This window comes from Chiroxiphia lanceolata, chromosome 26 (assembly GCF_009829145.1).
Source record: "Chiroxiphia lanceolata isolate bChiLan1 chromosome 26, bChiLan1.pri, whole genome shotgun sequence".
Lineage (NCBI taxonomy): Eukaryota > Metazoa > Chordata > Aves > Passeriformes > Pipridae > Chiroxiphia > Chiroxiphia lanceolata.
In genome coordinates this window covers 1,889,754-1,910,347 of record NC_045662.1, presented here as the reverse complement: position 1 = coordinate 1,910,347, position 20,594 = coordinate 1,889,754, and the positions used below count along the sequence as shown (strand labels likewise).

Sequence of the window (20,594 nt, the reverse complement as noted above, 5' to 3'; positions counted from 1 at the left end):
TGCCTGCACCCATCCTTCTTGTTTTCCACGCTGGGAAGAATTTGTTATTCTCTGGGAGATGGCAGCGAGGTCACTGCTGCGGGATCCAGCCCAGTTTGGGGTTGGGAATTTAGGTCAAGCTCTTCTTTGAACTTGCCTCAGCTCAGGGAAATGGAGGGAGGGGGAATTAGGGATGGGAGTAGAGTAATGAGGGGGAAATAAATGCTTATTAATTGGTTGCTAATGAGGAGGGGGAAGCATGGAGCTCCAGAGGGGGATCACGTTGGAGCATCACCCCTGGAAGGGGAGAGTCACAGTGCCTGCAGCATCACAGAGTGCTCCATGCCATCCATGGACAGGGGACATGGGACACTCTGGGATCTCCTGGAGGTGTCCAGTGGGACATTGTCACTGTTTGTGCACAGAAAAAGTGGAAAACCAATAAAACTCCTCAAAACCTGCAGCTGCACCCAAAACCCACTCACTGACACAAATAAAAGCGAATAGAAAATTCCCATGTTGGAAGTGAGGTTTGGGAAGGCCATGGAGTGAGGGGAGGGGTTGGGATGAAGATTTGGGGGGGTCCCCACTCCCAGCCCACCTGCTGCAGGGTTTGTGGCTGATTCCCAGGGTTCTGGTGTCCCTTCTCAGTGACAAAAGCCACAAAACCACGTTGGGGGGATTGGGCCTGGAGCACACTGACACTCCAAAAATGGCTTTTTGCTTAAAAAAAAAAAAAAAAGTTAAAAATTATAAAATGTCAACTTTCATATATTTGACCCGATTGCCCCTAAATATTTTCTTTGTTTACATTGTTTTTTTCCTTTTGCGATTTTTCCCTCCTGCAAAGCAGTGACAATTTCCACAATTTGGGGATCCAGCCCAGCCCAGGCCCTTTTCCCCGCTGAATAAATAGATATATTTTTATTTTTAAGCTCTCGCAGGAGGGATTAACCGCCCAGCGCCGGAGCTGCCCGGCCTGGTTTGGCACAGCCCGGAGGCAGGACGTGGCAGAGGATCCGGCTGTCCGGCTGTCCCTCCGTCTGGCTGATCCTTCCCTTGGGATAAAGCCCATATAAGCCACATGCACAGCCAGGCACCACCCCCGCACCCCCAAATCAGCTGGGGTGAGGGGGGGCCAACTGCACGCAGATTTAGGGATTATTTTTTTTTTTTCCTTTTCCTTATAAACAAGGGTGAAAATCCCCCAGATACTGGCTGTTCCCGTGCCAGGGAGATGCCCGTAGCCCACAAAGCCGTGTGGCCCCACATTCCCAGATCATCCTGCATCTCTTAAGGGGGGTCCCCGCCAGCTCCCGCTGCCTCGTGGCAGGTGCCGGCCGGAGCTGCCTGTGCCAGCCTGGCTTGGGAAGCAGGCAAATGGCTGGAGCTCTTGGAGCACGCCGGCGACCCGGCGGCCTCGGAGCAGCGGGCAGATGGCCGGAGCTCTCCGGAGGGAACGCGCGGGCGGCCGGGAACTCGCTGGCGGCCTGGATGGAGCAGCCGTGGCGTGCAGGCGGCCGGCAGCGGGCAGATGGCCGGAGCTCGCCGGCAGCCGGGAATGTGTCGCCAGCCGGGAACAGCCGCCGCAGGCGGGCGGCCTGTGGCCGCAGCACGGTCAGCCCTGGCCGGCCGGTGCCCTAGGGGCAGGCAGGGTGGTCGCTACCGTGGCTGCAGCCCGGTACCGTGGTGGCCGGGGCGGCCGGTGCTGTACAGGCAGCCGGGGTGGCTGATACCGTGGAAGCAGCCGGTGCCGTGGAAGCAGCCGGTGCCGTGGAGGCAGCCGGCGCCGCGGTGGCAGCCGGCGCCGTGGAGGCAGCCCGGGGTAGCCGGTACCGCGGAGGTGTTCTCGGTACCGTGGCAGCGGCTGGACAGGCCGGGACTGCCGGGGTGGCCGGCACCGTGGAGGCAGCCGGGAGCGCGGAAGCAGCCGTGCCATGGAGGCAGCCGCTGCCGTGGCGGTGGCCGGGGGTGATCGGTACCATGGAAGGGGAGGCAGCCGGGGAGGCAGCCCGGGGCACCCGGTGCCGGGGGGGGGGGGGGGTTGTTCGGTAGCGTGGCGGCGGCCGGTGGCACGGAAGCAGCCCGGGATGGCCCGTACTGTGCAGGCAGCCGGGATGGCCGGGAATGTGCAGGCGCTGCCCGGCCGGGATTGGCTGCGGGGAATGACGCCCAGCACAACAAAGGTGGAGTTGGAGAAATTCCATTAAAAAAAATTAAGAGAGAGAGAGAGAGAGAGAGAGAGGGAAGAGAGAGAGGAGAGGAGAGAAAGGGAGCGGAGGGAGGGAGGAGGGGAGGAAGCTGCCCCTCGCCCGCCCCGCCGGGCAGAGCCCCCCCCCCCGCCGTGTCCCGGGGCCGCGGGGCGGGCAGGAGCGCGGCCCCGCCGTGCCGTGGGGGCCCGGCTCGGCTCCCCCCCCCCCGCTCCGCTTCCACCCCCCCCGCTTTATTTTTTTTCTCCTCTCTCTTTTTTTTTTTTTTAATTATTTTTTCTTTATGCAAACGCCGGCCGAGGATTGTTGCACATGTAAGGAGATTTTTTTTTTTTTTAATTTTTTTTTCTTCCTCCCTTCCCCCCCCCCCCCACCCCCCCTTTCCCTCCTCTTCTCCTTCCTCCTCCTCCTCCTCCTCTTTTTCTTCTCACCACAGTGTTGCAAAAGCAAAGAGCAATAAAAAACCCGGCGGAAAGCGGCGGCGGGGCGGCGGGGCTGGCGGGGAGATCCCGGCGGATCCCGGCCGCGCTCAGCCCGGCTGATTGGAAGAGCGAACGCAGCGCCATGGAGGCGGGGGAAAGCGCGATCGTCTCTGCGGGGACTGGAGCGCGTCCACGCCCGGGGCCAGCGCTGCAGAGCTGGCCGCCGTTCAACCGCCGCTCCCCCGCCCCGGCCCCGCCGAGCGAGCCCCGAGCCCCCGCCGCCGCCCCCCAAAAAAGCGGCGGCCCCGCCGGTACGTGCCCGCGCCGGGGGAGCCGCCGCCGCCGTGCCCCGCCGCGCCGCGCCGTGCCCGCCGCCCGGGCTCGCCATTCGCCGCCGCGCCGCTCCGCCGGCGGGGCTGGAGGAGGCGCTTTGTTCCTCCCCGGGCTCCCGCTGCCGCCGCCGCTGCCGCCGCCGCCACCGCCGCGCTCCGGGCTCGGTAAGGCGCTCCGCCGCCGCTCCGCCGGGATCGGGGAGGGGGGTCGCGCCCACCAGAGCGAATTTTTTTTTTATATATATATATATATACGTATATATATAAAAAGGAGAGGTTATTATTTTTTTTTTTTTTTAGAAAGGCTGGTTTCGCGCAGGCCCCGCGGGCAGGAAGCCGCCACCGCCGGGGCTCGCCCGCCTCGCCCGCCCGCGGGGGGCACCGCGCTGGGGCTCGGGGCGGGGGGCAGCGCCCGGCTCGGCGGCCCCGGTGTGCCCCCCCCTTCTCTCCCTCCTTTTTCCCTTCCCTTCCCTCTCCTCCTCCTCGCTCCCTCCCTCCTTCCCGCTCGCCTTCCCTCCCTCCTCCCCGGTGCCGCAGCTGGATTTCGGGGGCAGGCTTCCAGCGCTGCCCGCTTGTTTTTCCCCAGCCCGGGTGAGTCCCGCGCCGCGGCGGGAGCTGGGCGCCGCGCTCCGCCGGTGCGTGCCGGGGCTCGGCCGACCCCTACCGCGCTCCATCCCCTCCTTATCCTCGCTTTATCCCCCCCCCTTTACGCCCTTTTTTCCCCTTTATTTTCTTTTTATCTATATTTTTTTTCTCCCCCCTCCTTTTTTTTTTTCGCCTTTCCCCCCCCTCCTTCCCCTTCCTTTCTTCCCTCCGGACCGGGAGCGGGGCTCCAGCCCCCCGCTGGGTGGGTGGGTGTTCGCGGGGCTCGAGGAGGGGTCGCGGAGAGAAGAAGAGGGGGGTAAGAAGGGGAGGAAAGGAGAGGGGGGGGAAAAGCGAGGAAAGGAAAAGCGAGGAGGGGGCGGCGGTGGGGAAAAAGAGAAAGGGGGGGAGGATCGGGTAGGAGCCGCTCCCCGGGGGTCGGTGCGGGGAGGTCGCGCTGCCCTCGCCCGGCTCGCTGCAGCTGCCCGGCCGCCCCCAGCCGGGCATCCCCGCCCCCCCTTCCCCTCCTCCTCCTCCTCCCTTCTTCTCCTTCTCCTTCTTCTTCTTCCCCCAGCGGCTCCGGCGGCGGGGTTGGGGCTGCGGCGGCTCGGTTAGAGCTCCCCCCCGCACCCCCCCCTTCCCCGCCGCTCCAACCTCCTCCCTCCTTCTTCCACCACCACCACCACCACCGCCACTACCACCACCTCCTCCTCCTCCTCCCCCTTTAGCAGCCCGGAGAGGTGGGTTTGTCTCGGCTTTATAACCGCGGGTGGAGGGGAAGGAGCGGCGGGCGGAGGCGGGCGCAGCCCGGCCATTGTGTGCCGCGGCGGAGAGCGGCCGGTAACGATGGGGGGATGCGGGAGGGGGGGGATGCGGGGAGGAGGAGGAGGAGGGGGGGATGAAGCAGCGCATCGCATCGCTCCGGGGGACCAGGGGGTGCGGAGAGGGGCCGGGGGAGCGCTCCCGCGCTCCCCCGGCCCCTCTCCGCACCCCCCGGCCCCCCGAACTCGCCTTCTATTGTCTGCCCGGGTGTTGTTGGGGGGAAGAAGGAGAAAAAAAAAAAAAGGAAAGAAAAAAAAAAGGGAGGGGGGCTCAGCTCGCTGGCGCCCGGGTGGGAACCGGGGGCGGGGGAGGCGCCGCCGGGGCCGCCCGCGCTCGGTCCCACCCGGTTCCTGCTGCCTGGTGGAGGAGGAGACTGGAGCTGGCCGGCGGCGCAAGGCATGTGCGGGCTCCCCGCCTCCGCCCGCCGGCCCGGCCCCTTCCTCCCCCGCCTCCTCCTCCTCCTCCTCCTCCTTCCCCCCTCCAGGCGCGGGATCCGGTCCACCCTCCCCTACCTCCCGCCTCTCCCCAGCGGGGGGATCCCGCACACCCCACCCCACCCCCCCCGCATTCCCCCCCTCGGGGATCCCTGTGCGCGCGCACCGCCCCGCCCCGCCATGATCCCATGGATCCCTCCCCCTGTCGCGATCCCGCCTTTCACGACACCCCCCCCTCTTCGCCGACGCCCCCCCCCCATGTATGTTCCCCTCCGCCCCCGCTTCCCACCCCCGGGAGATCCCCGGTTTCACGCTACAGCACCCCACCCACCCCGGGGGTTGGGCTTGATCCCACCCCCGCGGCGATCCTTCAGCCAGCCCCTGGGGTGGTCCTAGATCCGCCCCCCTGGGGGTTGATCCAAGGCTGGAGTGATTCCCCCCACCCCGTCCCTAGGGGTTTATCCAGCCCTGGGTGATACCCCATCCCAACCCCCCCTCATCCACCCGCTGGTGATCCCCAGTCCCATACTGGGGGCAGGTGGGGGCTGCACCCCTCCCGCATCCCCCCCAAGGTGATCCCACATCCATTCCCCAGGTGATCCCGCATCCACCGCAAGTGCAGGTGGGTCTTCACCCCCACACACACATCCACTCCCGGGTGATCCCCAATCCCACTCCAGGAGCTGGTGGGGTCTGCCAGCCCCCCTCCACCCTGAGGTGATCCCGCATCCACACCCGGGTGATGCCCAATCCCCACCCCAGGAGCTGGTGGGGTCTGCACCCCCTCACATCCACCCCCAGGGGATCCCCCAACCACCCCACAAGGCTGATCTCCCTCAGGTGGTCCCAAATCTGTCCCCCCCAGGGGCTGATCTGACCCCCACAGGGGTCCCCCACCCCCTCAGGCCTGGTGGGGCCTGCACCCCCCCAGGGTGATCCCAGATTCCCTCTCCTGGGAGCTGATCCCTCCCAGGGTGATCCCCAATCCCTCCTGGGGCCCGGGGGTCCTGCACCCCAGGGCCGTCCCCACTGCCCCAGGAGATTCTCCCTCAGACACAGGGCCTGGTCTCCCCTCAGCAGCCCCCGGATCCCCCCTGCCCATGGGATCCCCCCACAAGCCTGGATTCCCCCTGGGATCCTGCCCCGGCCCAGTTCCCCCCAGGCCTGGGCCTGCTCCCCCCGGGCCTGCGGCCTGTCCTCAGGGGGACCCCTCTGAGGCTTCTGATCTGCCCTCCAGGGATTCCCTCCTTTGGGTCCCTCCTCATGGGGATCCCCCCAAGCTTCCATCCTTCTTCCATGCTTTGGGGTCTCCCCACTGAGGCCTCTCACCTGCTCCCCTCCCTTCCCTGGGTAATCCTTCCCCATGGAGCTGTAAGATTTGTCCCAATGGGATCTGAGGGGATCCTTCCCCTACAGCCTCTCCATTGAAATACCTTCCCCCCCAGCTTGTCCTCCCCCCTTGGAAGACCTCTAAACCTCCCAGAGCTCCCCAAATATTCCCCCCCCAGCTCCCTTGGATCTGGGAGACCCCTCTCCAAGCATGCCCCCCCTCCAGGGAGGATTTTATTGGATCTGTGGTGCCCCTTCCTTTGAAACCCCCATTTTGTGGGGGGAAGTGAACTCCCTTGGGAGATCCCTCTTTGGGATGCCTGTTGGCTCAGATCCCCCTGACCTTGGGTCTATGGATCCCACCCCCCCTTAGGGAGCCCCCCTGAACCTTTCTCCCATAGGATCTGTGGGGATCCCCCACGGATCCTGCCCACCACCTTGGGGACACCCCCCTGAACCCTTCTTCCCTGCCCACACACCCCTTTTCTCATCCCCCCACCAGTGTGGGGGTCACGCCACCATTCAGGATACCCCCTCCTGGATTTCTGGGATCCTGCACCCCCTCTTTATCCCCCCCAAACCTCTCAGGGATGCACAGGGGGATCCCAGCACCTCATTCATCTCGGCGTGGGGGGAATGGATGGATGCCTGAGTCAGGTTCCCCCCACTCCCCATCAGGAGTCGGGGGCCTCCCCCATTGTGGGGGTGGATGCCTAGCAGGGGTCTCCTTTTCCTTGCAGATCCGAGTGGGGAGTGATTTTGGGAAGCGGGCAAGGAGGGAGCCGGCGGGACCGTGCTGGGCACAGGCAGGTGGAGGATGAACGGCGAAGCCGAGTGCCCTGCAGACTTGGAAATGACAGCTCCCAAAAACCAAGGTGAACCCCCCCGCAGCCCCTCCAACCACGCTGGCATTCCCACGGGAATATCACTGCCATGTTTAAAAATAATAATATAAAAACCTCTGAGCGCCCCTTTTCCCTGATGGATGGAGGAAGAGGAGGGATGGAGGAGGAGGAGGGATGGAGGAGGAGGAGGGATGGAGGATCCGTGATCCCAACTGCCAGCAGATCAGGGAGGGGGGAGGATCTGCCCCTCCCGATCCCTCTCTGCCGCAGAGAACACGCACACACACGTGTGTGAGCACACGGATACACGCTCCAGTGCACTGGCATTGGGATGCTCTTTTTGGGCACCAGAGTTTTGTGGGGGTTTGGGAAAGAGGGGCCTGGCACAGAGGTGCTGCCTTCCCCCCTCACATCTGGGCTGCATTAAAAGCCGAGCCATTACCTTGGGCCTCCGGCTTCCAGACCCCGGGATGACATCAGAGCTTCAGCTTTTATTGGAAAAGGGGCAGGAAAACAACGGAAAAAAGAAGGATGTTTATTCAGGGCAGCTTGCAGGGCTCTGCTACCTCACCCCCCCAAAAACTCCCCGGGTCCCCCAAAGGCCCCCAAATGGGGTCCAGCCCCTCCGTCCCACGGGGTCCCCCCGATTTCCTCCCATGCCGCAGTCGGGTTGTTGCCTCGAGCGAACCCGGCCGGAGCACGTGTCCTTCTCCGGGACTTTAGATGGATTTAATTACACCGGGGCAGCTTTCCTAATATAGACCCGGCCCGGCCGGTGCCAGGAGAGCCAGGATAAATTGGTCCCAGGGCACAGACAACCCCATTCATCCTGGTGGGTGAACTCTGCAATTCCAGTGTTTTTTGACAAACCCTAGCCTGAGGGAGGGGGAACAGAGGGATGGGGGGCTGAGTGTGGGGTCTCTGTTGTCCCACTCTGCTGCCAATGAGGGTTTTGGGATGTTTCCGCTGTTTTTTATGTATTCCTGTGGGATGTGGTTATTCTGGCTGTCTGCCGGTGGGGGGTTCACGCAGGGCCAAAGGTCTCCGGGTGTTTCTGTGTCGGAAGGGGAAAACTGAGGCACGGGGCTTGATGAGAGCAGGTTTGGAGGGGTCTTGTCCACTTCTCCCTCCCCTCTGGATTTTTGTGGCCATGCTGCTTTCGGTAATTCCTCCTGATTTCTGCAAGTAAAGTCAGCACCAACTTCCCAGCCCTGTTCTGCCTCATTGGTCATTGCCTGGAGGGAGCTGGAAAATGGATGGGAAAAACAGGAAGAGAGAATTTGGGGCTGCATTGGTGCCCACCCCAACTCTGATCCCCGTCCAGCACTGTGGGTTTCCCATCTTGTTTCCCTCTTCATAATGTTTTAGGATGAAGTTGGGAATATGGAGACACATGCCAAGCCACTGGTCTCCCTGCTTTCCAGGGGACTCTTTCCATCTTCCCCCTCTAATTAATCCCTGATGAGATCACTAAAGGGACCAGCCAGATCCCAAACTGTTCTCTGCCTTGCTCCCCTGCGACCTGGCAGGTCCAGGGGGGAAATTGGGATGGAAGGTCAGGTCCTGGCTGCGCTCCCTGCACCAGCTGCAGGTCCTGCATGTCCTGTAACATCCCTTGCTTGGATTTGGGATATGGGGTGGGGGGTTGCCCTTTACCAGACCCCTGCAGGGGCAGGACATGGAGGTGGTTTTCCTGCATATCGAGTCTGAGCAGAGGGAGAGCTGCAGCTGGAGGAATGTCTGCAGCTGGGTATTTCTGGGAGCTTGGTTTCATTCCTGAGGATGGAGGGAGCAGTGCTCCACTCAAACCCATGACCTGCTGTGCTGTCCCCACCTCTTTGGGATGCTCTGTGTCCCACTGTCCCCATCTCAAAGATGCTCTTGTGTCCCACTGTCCCCATCTCGCTGGGATGCTCCATATCCCGTAGGCAGCTCCAAATCTCCCGGTCTTCACCCATCAGTGATGTGGGGCAGGGAATGCCAGTCCCACACCAGGGGAATACCAGTCCCACACCGGGGGAGCTCAAGTGCCCATCCCGGGATGAGGCAGCAAGGGACCGTGTGGGCGAGCGGCTCGGGGCTCTGCTCCTCCTCCAGCCCATCCCCACATCCCCAGGGACCTCTCCTTCCGCTCCCAGGGCCCCGCTGCATTCCCAGAGCCACCCATGTTTGCAGAGCACCCGGGGTTGTGCTCCCCAGCTGGCGTGGAAGCTCAGAGCAGTCAGGAATTCCCCTGGCAAGGAAACCAGCCCCAAGGTTGGGGCTGGGTGAGGCATTCAGGGCTGGGATATCCTGCCTGCTGCCTGTCCCAGCATGGTGCTACTGCGTGTCCTGCCCTCGTGGCTGCTCCAGGCCCTCCGGCTTTGCCATGTGCCCATCCCACCATCCCAGTGGCTTGTCCCTATGGGAACTGGGGGTGCTCCTCCTGGCATTTTGGGGGATGTTGGGGTGACATAATCACCACCCCTGCGCTGTCAGGGACCCCTTGTGAGACGGGGGGGCTGTGCTGGGCTCTGCCCGCCCTCACTTTGTGGTGTGGGAGCTTTGACCTTGGCAGAGGTCACCATGGAGCTGGGCCCAGGTGATGGCAAAGCTCTCCGAGGTGCAGGAAAAGCAACACTGGGGTTTTCCCGTTGCTCCAGACACATCTTTTCCACTTAGAAAGTGGGTTTCCCTGTTTCCTCCTTGGCTGGAGAGCTCATCGCTCCCATCTCGCTCCGCAGGGTGTAGGAAATAGCCCTCTGCTCCCGTGCAGCAGAGCCACCCCTTATCTGATGGTTTTCTGGGATGAGCGAGTCTCTCTGGTTTGCACCGAGTGGAATTTCTCGCTTTGCCCGGATTGTTTTGGCCCGGTAGAGAGTTGCTCGAGGGTGATGGAAACAGCCACGTCCCTTTGATCTTTAATCTCGAGAGGCAGCATGTGGAGATTACGTGTCCTGGCGTGCGGTCCGGAGCGGAACGCCGGGAGCTGTAGTCCCGGTATCCTGCTGGGAAGGGAAGGGAAAGGAAGCAAATGGAAGGAAAGGGAAGGGAAGCTGCCTGCCCCTGGCTGCTGCTGATCCCATCTCTCTGCTGCTCAGACCGCTGGTCGCAGGAGGACATGCTGACCCTCCTGGAGTGCATGAAGAATAACCTGCCCTCCAACGACGGGAGCAAGTTCAAAACCACCGAGTCCCACCTGGACTGGGAAAAAGTGGCTTTCAAGGACTTCTCGGGGGAGATGTGCAAAATGAAGTGGATGGAGATCTCTAACGAGGTAACTGACACCGCATGGGGCTCCAGCCGGGCTTTGTGACAGGGAGTGAGTGTCCTGGTGACCCCCCAGGGCTGTGGGAATCGTTCAAGTTCAGTTCCTGGAACCCTCGGCTGTTGGTGCTGACACCATCCCACTGCCATCAGCATTGTGACCCCCTTGGAGGGACTGGGAAGGGTCGTTTTTGGGGTGGCATTATAAAACCTGGTGGGTTTCTGCCATGCCAGGGATCTGCCCTGTCCCCCATTCACATCTGTGTCCTTTCATTCTCGCACAGGTGAGGAAGTTCCGGACCCTCACGGAGCTCATTATGGATGCTGAAGAGCATGTGAAGAACCCTTACAAAGGCAAAAAGCTCAAGGTATTGGGCAGGAATTAGGCTCAGTCCCTAAAGGGCGACGTCCCTCTTCCCTGGGACAGGGGGCTGTCAGCCCTGTGGCACCTCAGATCCGTGTGGCTCCACCGCTGGAGCCCCTGCAGGCACCTCACTGCCCATAATCCCGGCGTCCGTCTGCCCAAGGCTCCGGAGGCCGCAGGCGCTGGGCCCGGGCCAAGTCCCGGGTACATTTAATATGGGCAGCTGTATTGCTGGCAGCCTGCAGCCAAGTTTAGCTCCAGGGGGGCCGGGAAGCTGCTGTCCTATTCCTGGCCCCGCCGGGTCGGGAAGGGTGGTGCTCTCGACCGGGCGGCCCCAGGGCAGCTGATGCTCCATCCCTGGGAATTGGGTCCCATCTGCTCCACCTGCCTCAGTTTCCCCTCTTGCTCTGGATGGCTGGAGGCTGCTCCTGAGATTCCCAGCCCTGGGATACTGTAGTTCCTGGTGGAGCGCTTTTTCCCAGTGGTTTCTCCCTCCTGTGTCAGGGAGCTGGTTCATCATCAGGGCTGGATGGAGGCAGGTCCCCCCAGTACTGGGGGAGCTGGTGGCTGGCTCTGTGCTCAGTGTCCACTTTGCTATCTCCCAAGAAGCCCCTGACTCCCTGTTTCTGCTTCTTCATGGAAACTACCATCCTATTCCTGACCCATCAGGTTGAGAGGGGTGATGTTTTCCCCCAGGTGGCCCCAGGGCAGCTGATGCTCCATCCCTGGGAGTTGGGTCCCCTCCCCTCCTCCTGCTTCAGTTTCCCCTCTCACTCTGTGCTGACAGCTCTGGGTGGCCAGAAGCTGCTCCTGGGATACTGTAGTTCCTGGTGGAGCCCTTGTTCCCAGTGGTTTCCCCCTCATTCATTGCCTGCAGTTCCCATGTCAGGGAGCTGGATCATCAGCAGGGCTGGATGGAGGCAGGTCCCCCCAGGACTGGGGGAGCCGCTGGGTTTGGCTATGCCTGGCTCCATACCCAGTGTCCACTCTGCTGTCTCCCCAGAAACACCCTGACTTCCCCAAGAAGCCCCTGACTCCCTATTTCCGCTTCTTCATGGAGAAGCGGGCCAAGTACGCCAAGCTTCACCCCGAAATGAGCAACCTGGATCTCACCAAGATCCTGTCCAAGAAATACAAGGAGCTTCCCGAGAAGAAAAAGGTATTGCTGGGGGGTAGTCAGCAAGCCCCTTCCACTATGTGCCTCTGCATGCTGGGCTCTGCCCAGCCCTCCCAGTAAAACCAGCAGAGCACAAACCTCTGCCTGGCGAGGGCTTAATCCGGCTCTCGACGGGAGAAACGAGGTGTTCGTTTAGTCCTGTCAGACCTGTAAGGCTTCCTTGGCTTTTCCCGTCCTGGTTCCCAGGATCTGTGGGGTGGAGGCTGGCTGGGTCTGTCCGTCAGTCCGTCTTTTCCTGACAGACCTGGATGGTGACTTTGCCATTGGGTGGATCTGTGTTTAAGGCTGGGGTTAAGTCACACACCCTGCTGTGCTGCCCTGTCTGACCAGGGCATGGAGGGACAGGCTCTGGGAGATGCTGGGAGCAGAGATCTGCCCATCTAGAGATGCCAGAGCCTGGGCAGGTGTTTTGAAGGTCCCAACTCTCACTTTGGGGTGTCCAGGAAAAATCCAGGCACAAGGTCCTGCCGTGCCCTCTTTCCCGGGGCTGCTGGGATGCAGGAAGAGGGGAGATACCCTGTTGCTGAATCCCTGGGCAGGCTGGAAGCCCTCTACTGGGAGCTGCAGGATCATTCCCTGGGCTGGGGAGCCTTCAAGATTCTTTGGGGGTGGTGGAATGCCCAGCCAGGTCAACAGGGATGTATCTTCCTGCCCATTCCCCAGTGCTGACATCCCTCTCCACCTCCCTGGTGGCTTTGTGTCCCCAGATGAAATACATCCAGGACTTCCAGCGAGAGAAGCAGGAGTTTGAGAGGAACCTGGCGAGGTTCAGGTGAGCAGGCAGGGTCCCCCCCCGTTTCCCTGGGCCCCTCCAGACAGATCCAGTCTCCTCTCCTGCGTGTAGCTCACCGGGGAATCCCTGATGAGCATTTTGGCTTGAAGGGAAGAAGGAATGCAGAAAAAAAAAGAGCAAGGAAATGTTGTCTGAGAGCATCCCTCTGGCTGGGAGACTGGATGAGGGGGAGAGCAGAGGAGCAACCATGCTCTGGGGGTCAGGGTCTGTGAGGGGGGGACAGGAGCCCTGCCACCAGCACTGATAAAAGCTGAAGTTACCACCCTGATCCTCAAGATCCTTCCCTTTTAACATGTTGGCTGTAATCCAAGTGGATCCTGGTGTTCGCTGCTGCTGCTCCAGTGATGCAGCTGAGCCTGGGGGTGTACGTAGCTCATGCTCCCCAAGGAGGGACAGACTCAAATCTCTCCTCAGCCCTCCTGCTCTTTCTGGGGACCCCGCAGTACCTGAGCCCATGGAAGCTCAGCCCTGCAGTGACAGTTGCCCCTTAGCAGGGAGGTTTAGGGGTGCTCTCCTTCCCCCTGCCACCTCCCTGACGCTCTCCCTTCCCCACCTCACTGCCTGGTAAAGGGAAGACCACCCAGATCTCATCCAGAACGCCAAGAAATCCGACGTCCCCGAAAAACCCAAGACTCCCCAGCAGCTGTGGTACAACCATGAGAAGAAGATCTACTTGAAAGTGCGTCCAGATGTGAGTACGGTGGGTGGGAGTGAGTGTGAGTGTGAGTGTCGGGGGGTCCTGGACCCGCTGCTGGGGGAGAGGAGGGGGAAGGGAGAGAAGCATTTTAGGGGGGGACGGGCTGGAGGACACCACAGGAAGCTCCCAGCAGCCTGGACGGAGGTAAGAAGGGGCTCTGCACATCTGGAAGAGGCTCAGGGGTACAGCCCCTCCAACACTTTTTGCCAGGAAGGGGTGACCACAGCCTGAGTCAGGGCAGGAAGGAATTCCAGCACAAACATCCACCTCTGGCCATGCCCCCCACTCCCACGCACCCCCTTCCCCGGCCGTGAGCTCGGCTCGCAGCCCCCACGGCCCCACGGTGGGTGCCGTCAGGCCCCACCAGGCCACGCTATTTTTTGTCATTTTTTTCATATTTTTTTATTCCTCTTTTTTTTTTTTCTTTTTTTTTTCTTTTTTTTTTTGATTTTGGATTTTACCCCTCTGCCCTCACCTCTGGCTTTGGGTTTTCAGGCCACCACGAAGGAGGTGAAAGAGTCGCTGGGCAAGCAGTGGTCTCAACTCTCGGATAAAAAGAGGCTGAAATGGATTCATAAGGCCCTGGAACAGCGGAAGGAGTACGAGGTAGGGAGCAGCCTCACCCCGTCCCCTCCACACTCGCCCCAACATTCACTCCAAGTCAATGTGGCCACACACAGCCAGCCTCTCCCGATAGCCAGCGTGGGGATTCAGGCAGGTCCCGGCAGGTCCCTAGTGAGTCTGAGCCCTGCCTCCTCCAGCCATGTGCGAGGAAGGGAGCAGCAGCCCCAGGGAGAGGACTAGGGCGATGGTTGGCTTCTCTCTCCTCCTCCTCCGGCCCCCGGGCAGGCGGGGATGGCAGCCCCTCTGACCGCTCTCCATCCTCCGCAGGAGATCATGCGGGACTACATCCAGAAGCACCCGGAGCTGAACATCAGCGAGGAGGGAATCACCCGCTCCACCCTCACCAAGGCCGAGCGGCAGCTCAAGGACAAGTTTGACGGACGACCCACGAAGCCACCTCCGTGAGTGCTGTCCCTCTCCACGCCGTGGTGTCCAGCTCTGCGCTGCCTCTGCGGACACTGGTTCTTGCTGATGAGGGAAATGGGGCTCTGCTTGGCTTGAGGAGCACAAATCATTTCGGGGGCCACCAGCAAGGGACCTTTCTATGACATTTCAGGACAAATTTCTTTGTGGAAAGGGTGGTCAGGCATGGGAGCAGGCTGCCCAGGGGAGTGGTAGAGTTGCCATCCCTGGAAGAATGTGGATGTGGCACTTAGGGACATGGTTTAGTGGTGGGCTTGGCAGCGTTAGTTGATTGGTCATATCAGTGATCTTAGAGGGTTTTTCCAGCCTGCAGGGGCAGGTTGTCCCTAATGCTGGGTCCCTCCGTGGGTTTTTCAGGAATAGCTACTCCCTGTACTGTGCAGAGCTGATGGCCAACATGAAAGACGTGCCCAGCACCGAGCGGATGGTGCTGTGCAGCCAGCAGTGGAAGCTGCTCTCCCAGAAGGAAAAGGATGCATACCACAAAAAGTGTGACCAGGTGAGTGGCCAAGGATGGACAGGTAGGGGGACAGGCAGGTATGGGGAGGGAGCAATAGGATGGGAGAGCTGGGGCTACAGATCTCCCTGGAAACACGCTCCTCACCCTTCCTCAGTCCCCTTTCTTGTCTGCACCACCGATTCCCCCCGAGGTCCTTGGTCACCTTCTTTGATCCCATCTCCCAGTCCATGTGTGGGTCTGGTGGAGCATGAGATTCCCAAGGGATTGAGGCTGGGTTGGGGGCTGCAGGAGGCAGGGATGGGGTGAGGGATCTCTATGTAACCCATGTCTCCTTCCAGAAAAAGAAAGACTACGAGATTGAGCTGCTCCGCTTTCTGGAGGTGAGTGGTGTGGGAGTGCTTGGCCAGCGGGTGCTGGAGGTCCCAAATCTGGAAGGGGGGAAAACCCTGCCCAGGGGCTATGATGGGTCAAGTGGGGAGCTGCCCTCTGCTCCTCCAGAACGTGGCTGGACTTGCCCATGGGTGCTGTGCAGATGGTTGCACATAGTCTTGACCTTCCATCATCCTAATGCCCGACCCAGCGACTTCCAATTGGGCACTGGGAGGTGGGGGGCACTGGAAGGGGAGGCAGGGTGAGCAGAGGGCTGGAGCTGGAGGAGAGGGTGCTGTGCCACCCAGTTCAGGAGGGGAGCTGGGGTGAGCAGAGGGCTGGAGCTGGAGGAGAGGAGTGCTCAGTGGCTGTGGCTGCAAAGCCTCTCACTTCCTTCTCTCGCTGGGGCGTAGGCGGGGGAGCCACACCGAGGCCACCCCGGTATCGTCCCCGTCCCCTGGGCGGATGTGACGCGGCCCCGGCTGCGGCTGCAGAGGGAGGGGGTGGAAAACCCAGGGGTGTGCCTGGACCTGGGCACCTGCCCCCCTGCTTTCACCAAGAAACAGCAGATGAGGCTGAGCCAGGAAGGGGACAGAGCTGGGGGAGAGGGATGTTGAGCGGCAAGGAGCTGACAGCATAGGGACCCCCAAGCTGTACACGTGCAGTGCCTGATGCTGGTCCTGTCTGGGACCAGTGTTAATTCCCTTTCCCCAGTGCCCCTATTCCCTGATTGCCTCAAGGCCTCATTAGCGTTGGGCTGTCCTAACAATGTCACTCCCCCTGTGCCACCCAGAGCCTGCCCGAGGAGGAGCAGCAGCGGGTGCTGGGCGAGGAGAAGATGCTGGGCGGCAACCGGAAAGGGGCGACGAGTCCCGCATCCAAAAAATCCTCACCAGAGACCGGCAAGGTGGGAGCAGCACTGGGAGGAATGGGGCAGCGCGTGCCAGACATGTGGGGTGGGGTTGTGGCATCTCGGGGGGGGGGGGAGGGCTTCATTTCTGGATTCTTTGGTCCCTCCATGGGCTCAACCCCCTCACGGCCCCATGTCCCCCCCTCAGGCCAGCTCCGAGAAGCCCAAACGACCCATCTCTGCCATGTTCATCTTCTCGGAGGAGAAGCGGAAGCAGCTGCAGGAGGAGCGGCCGGAGCTGTCGGAGAGCGAGCTGACCCGGCTCCTGGCCCGCATGTGGAACGACCTCTCAGAGAAGAAGAAGGTTGGTACCATCCCTGACCCTCCTCCTCCCCTATCCCCCTCTCCACTGCTCCCCCGGGCATCTCCGGAGATGCTCCTGTCCTTGTCCTACTCCAAGGGGCATGATTATCCCATGGAGCAACACAGCATCACCCAGGCACTGGTGTCAGCACCAATGGGCGCTGCCAGCTGTACCCCCTCCCTCTCATCACCTGGGGGGTCAAAACCCACCAGCTTAAGAAACCTCAGAGCATCCTTGAGCCTCAGTTTTAAGGCTTAGTGGTTTTCCCGGTGGGGGGGAGTCTGGAGACAGCATTGGGCGTGGTGGGGGCTGTCGGTGCTACCGTGGGAACAGTGCTGGGGGGAGCTGCATCGTCCTTCTGGTGTTTGGGGGCTGTGCCCACCTTCACCCCCTGCTGTGCCCCCCTCCCAGGCCAAGTACAAAGCGCGGGAGGCGGCGATGAAGGCGCAGTCAGAGAAGAAACACGGCTCAGATAAAGAGGAGCGCGGGAAACTGCCCGAGTCTCCCAAAACAGCCGAGGAGATCTGGCAACAGAGCGTCATCGGGGACTACCTGGCTCGTTTTAAGGTGAGGAGTGGGCTGGGAAAGTAGCTGGAGGTTGGGATCATCGCTCCCACCAGCAGGAATTCCCGTGTACCTTCTCCCTGGCTTTCACACCTGGGTTTGGGTTGGGAGCTGTGGGGAAGGCGGGGTAACAGGGTGGAGTGTCCTGGGCATTTTGAGTGCCTCTAATGCATCGTGGTGGTTCTGTGGTACAGAACGACCGGGGCAAAGCGCTGAAGGCCATGGAGGCCACTTGGAACAACATGGAGAAGAAGGAGAAGCTGATGTGGATCAAGAAAGCGGCGGAGGATCAGAAGCGATACGAGGTGGGTCCCTGCCCTGTCCTGCCCCTCACTGTGTCCAGTGGCTAGTGCTACCCCTCTCCCTGACCCCTCTCTCTCCTCTGGCTCAGAGGGAGCTGAGCGAGATGCGGGCCCCTCCGTGCTCCACCAACTCTGCCAAGAAAATGAAATTCCAGGGAGAGCCGAAGAAACCCCCCATGTGAGTACCCGGGATCCAAAAAGCGGGGTCTGGCTGTGCTGGTGAGATGAGCCTGGAGCAGCTGCAAGAGGAGGGAGGGTGGGCTGGGTGGAGGGGGATTATGGACACCTGAGCTGTTATCCCAATCTGATCCCCATGCTCACCCCTGCAGGAACGGTTACCAGAAGTTCTCCCAGGAGCTGCTGTCCAACGGGGAGCTGAACCACCTCCCGCTGAAGGAGCGGATGGTGGAGATCGGCAGCCGCTGGCAGCGCATCTCCCAGGGCCAGAAGGACCACTACAAAAACTGGCAGAGGAGCAGCAGAAACAGTACAAGGTGCACCTTGACATCTGGCTCAAGGTGAGTGCTGGGCCTGATGCCTGGTGGCGGGCTCTGGGATCCCTTGATTTTGGGGATGATGCTTGGCATGGTCTCTGCTCAAACCCTTCCTGAGGGGAACCACCATTTCCAGGCCCTTTTTTGACATTTTGTAACTTAAAAGGATAAAAATGTATATATATGAGGAGGGTGTGCCCTGTGCTAGAGCCCTTCCCTGCTCCATCCCCCATTCCATTTGGTGTCTGCCCATCCCTTACTGTGTCTTGTCCCTGCAGAGCCTCTCGCCCCAGGAGCGGGCTGCCTACAAGGAACACATTTCCAATGTGAGTATCTGTGTGGCACTGCTGGGGGGGGTTGTCCTGGGGGTTTGGGGGTGTACTGGGTGTCTCAAGGGCCTGGGGCCAGGCTGGGGTCAGCCCTGGATGAGGTTTGGATGTGTCACATTCTGAGAGCCCCTCCAAGGGGGATTCACCCCTGTGGCAGCTCCGCAGTGGGATTTTCTCTGGGCTGGGTACTGGGAAGGAGCAGAGCTTGAGCCCTAAATGGTTTTGTTTTGTCTCCCCTCGCTGCAGAAACGCAAGAGCATAGGGAAGATCCGGGGTCCCAACCCCAAGATGAAGCCAACGATGCAGTCCAAGTCGGTGAGTCACAACAGCCACATGGGGACACTCGATGCCCCCTCCCTGGGGAACGTGTCTGTGGGGACCCACACTGCTTGTTCAAGGCATCCCTGGTGCTTCCAGCTGCCTGCCCTCTCTTCGAGACCATAAACCACGGGCCCTCCCCAAATCCTTGCTTACTACCCATTCAGGATGGATTTTGTCCCTGGCACCCACTCAGGGAGCCTTTTTGGGGCCATTTGCAGCATAAATGGGGAAAGGCCTCCATCACGGTGTGGGGTGGGGAGTCACCTGATCCTACTCAGTGGATGGAGGAACCCAAAGGTTGATGGCCAAGGACGGGGTGGGTGCTGCACCCATGGGTTCGGGTGTCCCGGGGCACCCACCCACATCAACCCCCTCTCGCAGGAGTCGGAGGATGACGACGAGGAGGAAGAGGAGGAGGAAGACGACGATGAAGACGAGGATGATGACGACGACAACGGCGACTCGTCGGAGGAAGGCGGTGACTCCTCAGAGTCCAGCAGCGAGGAGGAGAGTGAGGACGGGGACGAGGTGAGGCTGCGGCACGGGGAGGGCGCGGGGAGGGCGGCGGGGCCGCCGGGGCCCCCCAGCGTTCCCATTGCACCCACTCTGCCCCCCTCACCCTCATCCGGGGCCGGGGGGCATCTGCAGCCAGGCTCAGATAGAACCGTGGCAGAGCAGCTCCCGGGAAGCAGGGGGGGACACAGGGAGGCGAAGGGGAATGGGATCCCCCCCGTGTTCCCGGGGAGGGCGCGAGGAGCAGCCGCGGGGCGTAGTCAGGAGCAGCCTCGGGACGTAGAGGTGCGGGGGGGATGTGCAGAGCCCCCAGTGAGCAGAGAAAAATCTCCTGTCTTTTTCCTGGTGGAGATACTGAGTCTGGTCTCGGCTCCGTTTGCGCCAGTGTGAATGCCGAGTAAGTCACCAGAGTCAAAGCTTTACACCGGTGCAACTGAAATCAGAGTATGCTGGATGGCGCTGGGGCCAGAAACCGTGTCCGTGCCTTGTGCTCGCCACCGGACAGGTGAGGTGTTTCCACCCCCTCGCTGGTCTCAGCTCACGCCTCTTCCTTCCCTGGCTTTAGAGGGGGGAAACTGAGGCACGAGGCGGGTCGGGTACCCTCCCTCGGATCGTGTAGCGAGGCAGTGGCAGAGGTGAGGGCAGGACCCCCGCGCGCTGCTCCGGCACGTCCCCCCCGCCCGGCATCCCTGAGCTGAGCCCTTGCAAACACACTCCTGACTCCTGCCCGGCGTCCCTCCTCCTTCACCCCCCCAAGTCCCTGGGGGACAGCGGTGGGAGGGATGGGGTTGCACCCCCGCTCTCTGTGGGGACCCCTCTGTGCTGCAGCAGGGAGGGCAAGGGGGTGGCGATGGGTAAACCTTGCCCTGACCCCCCCGTCCTCTCTGCCATCACCCTCCCAGAACGATGAGGATGACGAAGATGAGGATGATGAGGATGAGGATGACAACGACTCAGAGGGCAGCAGCAGTTCCTCCTCCTCCTCGGGGGACTCCTCCGACTCCGACTCCAACTGATCCGGCCAAGCTCTTCGTAACGTCGTTTGGTTTCTCGGTTTCGGTCCCAAATCCCACTCACAGACCCCCAAAATCCTTCCTCTGCTTCCTCCTGACCCCCTGGGCGAGACACAGCCCCCCCGTGGGACCCCCAACACGAGGAACAGGGGCCGGGGGGACCCCTCCACCAAGTTCACACTACGGAGGGGGATCAGGGGGCTGCCCCCCCCAGGCTGGGGGGCAAGGAGGGGGCCCCCCATCCCTCCCCCCTGCTTTACTCCCGAGGGGAAGTGATTTATTTTTTTTTTGAATTTCATTCTTTTTGGGGAGGGGGGCATCCCTACCCCCATCACCCCCTCGCTGCCAGCTCCGGACTTTATAGAAAGAGAAGAAAAACACACAGGAAAACGAAAAAACACAAAACAAAAACAGAAACAAACACAGCACCGCCCCCTCCCCCAACACACCTTTTTTTTTTTATTAAAAAACCCAGAAACGGAGAAAAAAAATATCCCCCCCTCCCCGCGCAGCCCCTCCGGCAGCGGGCGCGGAGCACGAGCCGAGGCGCTCAGGACTCAGCCGATGGGACAGTGTCTCCTTTTGCAACCCCTCCACCCCTCTGTGCACCCCCCCTCGGCATTGTGGGGGTGTCCCTTCCCCCCCCAAAAATACCCCCTTGTACAGTCTGGAAGCTGCACCGGGAGCTGCCCGGGAACTCTGCATCCACGGCACTTGGGAGCGCCGGCCACGGACC

At 61.2% G+C, this 20,594-nt stretch overlaps 1 protein-coding gene across 1 annotated transcript; it reads left to right on the top strand.

Annotated features, from left to right (window-relative positions):
- The first annotated feature begins 2,404 nt into the window (after positions 1-2,404).
- On the top strand, positions 2,405-19,861 carry UBTF (upstream binding transcription factor). Its single transcript, XM_032711441.1, is given in 22 exon segments — positions 2,405-2,503; positions 6,851-6,985; positions 10,036-10,211; positions 10,486-10,569; positions 11,569-11,724; positions 12,450-12,514; positions 13,106-13,226; positions 13,728-13,838; positions 14,124-14,257; positions 14,637-14,778; positions 15,078-15,119; positions 15,902-16,015; positions 16,167-16,322; positions 16,734-16,889; positions 17,081-17,191; positions 17,278-17,366; positions 17,518-17,645; positions 17,648-17,706; positions 17,961-18,008; positions 18,258-18,326; positions 18,714-18,860; positions 19,748-19,861. Coding segments are annotated over 21 exon segments (2,280 nt in total). The 5' UTR covers positions 2,405-2,503; positions 6,851-6,927.
- The last annotated feature ends 733 nt before the right edge of the window (positions 19,862-20,594 follow it).